This window comes from Rhinopithecus bieti, unplaced genomic scaffold (assembly GCF_001698545.2).
Source record: "Rhinopithecus bieti isolate Rb0 unplaced genomic scaffold, ASM169854v2 scaffold_58089, whole genome shotgun sequence".
Classification (NCBI taxonomy): Eukaryota; Metazoa; Chordata; class Mammalia; order Primates; family Cercopithecidae; genus Rhinopithecus; species Rhinopithecus bieti.
Window position 1 is genome coordinate 1 of NW_016822107.1, and position 824 is coordinate 824.

Genomic DNA, 824 nt, shown 5'->3' on the forward strand with positions numbered 1-824 from the left:
CCTGGCCAGCCTGTCCGCCTGCAAGGCCCTGGCCAGTCTCTCCCTGGCTTTCTTCACCCTCCTGGCCTGTCTCCGGATATCTGCACGAGTCACCAATTGGCCAGAGAGGGGCGGTGGGAGCTGACAACCCACTCCTGGGGTTGGCCCCCCTGCCACAGCTGGAAACTGCCCAGCGGTGGGCTCGGGCAGCCTGTGCACACGCTTAGCTCCAGTCCTGTCCAGAGATTCACCGGCCATCCCCGGTGCAAGGATACTTAAGACGTTCTCCAACTGCAGTGGACTTGAACCTTCGCCTTGGCTGCTGCAGGTCTGCAGGGCCTGCATTCTCCGGTAGGCGCAGAGTTGCTGTGGCTTCTCCAGGTGCTCCTCCCCTTTTCTGCGTCTGACCTGGTTGTCAGGATGAGACCTGATCCTTGTCACCGGCTTCGGGAAGATGCAGCTGGTGAGTCTCATGGGGAGAGCAGACCTCGCAGCTCGTCTCCGATGGGCCTTGGCCATGTGGATTTCTCGTTTCTTCTGTAAAGCCCAGGGCATCATGTTTCTTTTGAGCTTCCCCTTTCAAAAGAAAAGAAAAGGTGACATTTCAACCAAATGGAGGCTGGAGAAGCTCAGCTCTGGGGGGCTTCTCTCAGCTCAGTGGAATCTTCCCACCAGCCTCTCTGTCTGGGGAAATGTGTCTCAAATGGCACCGTACATCCTCAGCACCCGCAGGGTGTGTTAAACTCAGATCTCTGGACCTGAACCCAAGTAAGTGTGGGGTGGACCCTAGAGTCTGCATTTCTCCACGTGATGCTGATGCTGCTGGCAGGAGTTCCAGGCACTGA

At 57.5% G+C, this 824-nt stretch overlaps 1 protein-coding gene across 1 annotated transcript; it reads right to left on the reverse strand.

The window, feature by feature from the left end:
- Positions 1-6: 6 nt before the first annotated feature.
- Positions 7-550, reverse strand: LOC108521159 (methyl-CpG-binding domain protein 3-like 2; the record flags this gene model as incomplete). The annotated part of the gene is made up of 1 exon (XM_017860807.1): positions 7-550. A coding segment is annotated over exon 1 (531 nt), but the record flags the coding sequence as incomplete, so codon positions are not given.
- Positions 551-824: the final 274 nt, after the last annotated feature.